Source organism: Echinops telfairi, unplaced genomic scaffold (assembly GCF_000313985.2).
Source record: "Echinops telfairi isolate 266 unplaced genomic scaffold, ASM31398v2 ScPeMD7_1957;HRSCAF=2489, whole genome shotgun sequence".
NCBI lineage: Eukaryota > Metazoa > Chordata > Mammalia > Afrosoricida > Tenrecidae > Echinops > Echinops telfairi.
The window spans coordinates 3,307,755-3,311,016 of NW_022105855.1; the positions used below are offsets into that span (position 1 = coordinate 3,307,755).

The window sequence follows — 3,262 nt, forward strand, 5'->3', positions numbered from 1 at the left end:
GAACAAATGTGCATCTAAGCACAAACTTAGGCAATAGATGAAAATGGTATCGGTGGGTATGAACACATCCTTACATGGATTAAAGGTTATCTAATTTGTTAAAAGGGATGTGAGTGAAACAATGGAAAAGGTGATTTCTAAGCTTTCTCTTAAAACATGGGTAGAATTTCCATCTGTAAAAAAGAGCAGAGAGAGCAGAATAAAGTGGGAGCAGGAAAGAGGACGGTAGGCCTTGCTGGAGACAAGGAGTCAACAGCAGGAGGAAAGCCAGGCAGTGCTGGAAGGCGTGCTTCATTTCACACGCTGGCGTGTATTCGTCTGTTGGACACAATGAGTGAAACGCAGAGTGCGGAGAGATTACCTTGGCAGTACTGGTCCAGATGTCGTCCTAAGGGCTCCCTCTAGTCAGTACCCTGCTTGTCTCCTCTGGGACTAACAAACGCTACTGGAACAAGAACTTTTCACATGTGTACATTTTATTCACAGTTTAACATGGCATTCTGTAGTAACACACATACACACACAATTTAGTTTACCGTGGACTAAGGCAGGGTTATTTCTAATTTTCACACAGACATTTAACAGGTGAGGAACCTGTTTAGATAGGTTAATAGACAGATTAATAAGCACATAAGACTACAAAACTACAGAGGTCTGCTTGAATGAAAAACTCAATCCCATTCTACTCTTGTGGCTCATAACTAGTGTTGTACACTTAAATTATCTAGAGGGAATCTGAAAAGGAGATGTATTGAAGTTTTAATCAAAGAAATATATATAGTTCAAAAAATCCAACAGCAGTCACCTGCCTCTCCCTACCCAATTTCTGCTTTCTTTCCTCCATACAACCAATCTGAACTCTTAACTGCTTATCAGTGACCTCTTTTCACGTCAAACTTGTTTACATTCGTTTCTTGACTTTTCTGTATTAGGTCTGAATTCATTCCCCAAGACACTTTCCCTCGGTGGTTAAAGAAATCCACCTGGTCTGGTTGAGTATATTCCCAGGCATAGTGACTCTGCAGGACAGAGTCCAACGGCCCCGGAGTGCCTCCCTGGCATTATCTTTACAGAAGCTGACTGCCACTTCTTTGTCCTACTCCGAGGGGACGGTGGGTTCAAACCAAAGACCAGTCAGCAGCCACAGCCTAGCATTTAACCACTCCACCCCCAGGGGCACTTGTTGACTTCATTCAAAATGAGGACTGGCACAGTGACTGCAACAGTGGGCTCAACAGCAAGGGTTTGGGGCGGGAGCAAGACCTGGCAGTGTTTCTTTTTCTGTACACAGGATGGCCGAGTTCGAACTGACTTCATGGCATCGAACACTATGACTACGACTATTCACAGTTGAGGCATGTAGTGTATTGTTAAATTACTTTGCATTTTGAGAAGGGCTCATAATTGCCTCGGTTTTTAAATGTAGAGATTACTAATCCACCTACACTCTTTGAAAAACTAAACTCTGTTTCAATTCAAATATATCAGCTACTCTCGTGTCGTCTCCCTTCATCTTTCTTCGTTAGGCAATTCCTGTGGACTTCAGGCCCTCCTTCCCCAAGACAGTGACACGGATTTCTTACTTGGACTCCTTTAAACAGTCAAATACATCTTTCTTCTCAACACACAGTATCACTTCAATTCTCACTTTCTAAGGACACAATTACCCGTCTCCCCCTCCCCAGCACGCCCAATTGCCAACCATACAATGACATTTGCATTCTAGTTTGTAATTACAATTGTGTTCCGCTAAAAAAAAAAAAAAAAAGGAAAATCGTAATTTCCGGTATTTAAATATTAAATGAATGCTAAGCGTTGTCTTTGGGTTTTCTTCTTTGGCGTCAAGGTCTTGATCCAATTACTACTACTCAAAGGGAGACTGAACTCGAATCCGTTTGTTTACATTCGCATCTGTTCGAAATCCTGCAGCGTTTTTACGGTTTTTGTTTCGAGGAATGCCTTGTTGGTAGTTTTCATTGTTTTGTTCAGAGTCTCTAATTGTCATTGCTTTCTTTTGTGGGAGAAATTATATCCCGTCCGTATGACATTTCTATTTTTCTCGGCTTCTTAGCCATTCAAATGTATTGCTTACAATCCAATCCAATATTCCCGAAGTTCACCGACCTCTCATTTTAATTCTGGCCATCGCTTGCCGTTCGTTATTTTTTTCTGACAAATCTAGTAGCCTTTCATGTATCCTGCGCCCTCGGTCACATTGAGTCCGTCCTACTTTTATTGATGGGTGGATAACGTCTGAAATATTTCCGGGGGGTCTTACTCTAAGGGCTCCGCGTTCTGGGGCTCACGCAGGGGCCGTTGGGGGTCATGGGGGGGGGTGTCATCCGGGGCGTGGCCGAGGCGGCTCCACAACATCTCGCGAGATCGCGCGCTGCGCAGTCGGCCGCTGCCCCTTCGGGTCGCCAAGGAGTCGCCACCGGGCCGCCCCGCCCCGCCCTGGTCGCTCTAGATGTGTACCTGCAGGCGGATGTTCAGGATGATGGAGCCCGCGATGTAGAAGTACGGGAAGTTCATGCGCAGCTGCCAGGCCAGGTGGAAGAAGGCGAGCAGGGTGCGAGAGAGCCCCTTGCAGAAGACCCCGTACGAGCCGGTGACGGCCGGGCCCATGGCCCTGACGGCCAACGCCGAGGAAGCTGCCTCCATAGCCATGGACCCGGCGTGGCTGAAGGCCGTGCGGAGCCCTCGCCCGAAGCTGGACCGACGAGACTGGGGACACTGCGGCCGCTGGGCTCGGAGCTGCGCCCGCTGGGCTCGTAGCTGCGCCTCCCGCATGCGCGCTGGCCGGTCCGCAGTGCCCGCGCCCCGCCCAGCGGGCGCGCCGCCCCTTCCGGTCTGCTTTCCGAACGGTGTCTGCCACGTAGAGTTTGATACGTGGTCGGTGTACCCCGAACCACTTACCTGGGTTTTGACATTGTACCAACCCAAACCAGCCCCACTGCCACGGACCCTATAGGAGACGGTAGAACGGTGGCTTAGGGCCTCCGAGATCTTCACCGGAGCAGCGCGCCATCGAGTCGATTCCGACGCGTAGCCACCCCGTAGGACTGGGAGGAACCGCGCCTGCGGCTTCTGAGTCGTTCTCCCTCGGTGGTTGGTGGTTTCGAACAGCAGGCTAACGTGTAACCACTGTGTAACCTGGTGGGCTTGAATTGCCAACCTTGAGCTTAACGGTCCAATGCTGGACCCATGGCGCCACCCATACACATACACACGTAGATCTCCTCTTCAAAATGAAGAATGGAAG

General features: G+C 48.9%; 1 protein-coding gene across 1 annotated transcript; it reads right to left on the minus strand.

Annotated features, from left to right (window-relative positions):
- Window positions 1-458: 458 nt before the first annotated feature.
- On the minus strand, window positions 459-2,757 carry SMIM10L1 (small integral membrane protein 10 like 1). Its single transcript, XM_045293277.1, has one exon. It carries the CDS (start codon window positions 2,665-2,667, stop codon window positions 2,464-2,466), a length of 204 nt encoding a protein of 67 aa, XP_045149212.1. The 5' UTR covers window positions 2,668-2,757; the 3' UTR covers window positions 459-2,463.
- Between the last annotated feature and the right edge of the window lie 505 nt (window positions 2,758-3,262).

Excerpts from the sequence above, each read along its gene's own strand:
- SMIM10L1 (XM_045293277.1), bottom strand. The coding sequence starts at position 2,667 with ATGGCTATGGAGGCAGCTTCCTCGGCGTTGGCCGTCAGGGCCATGGGC.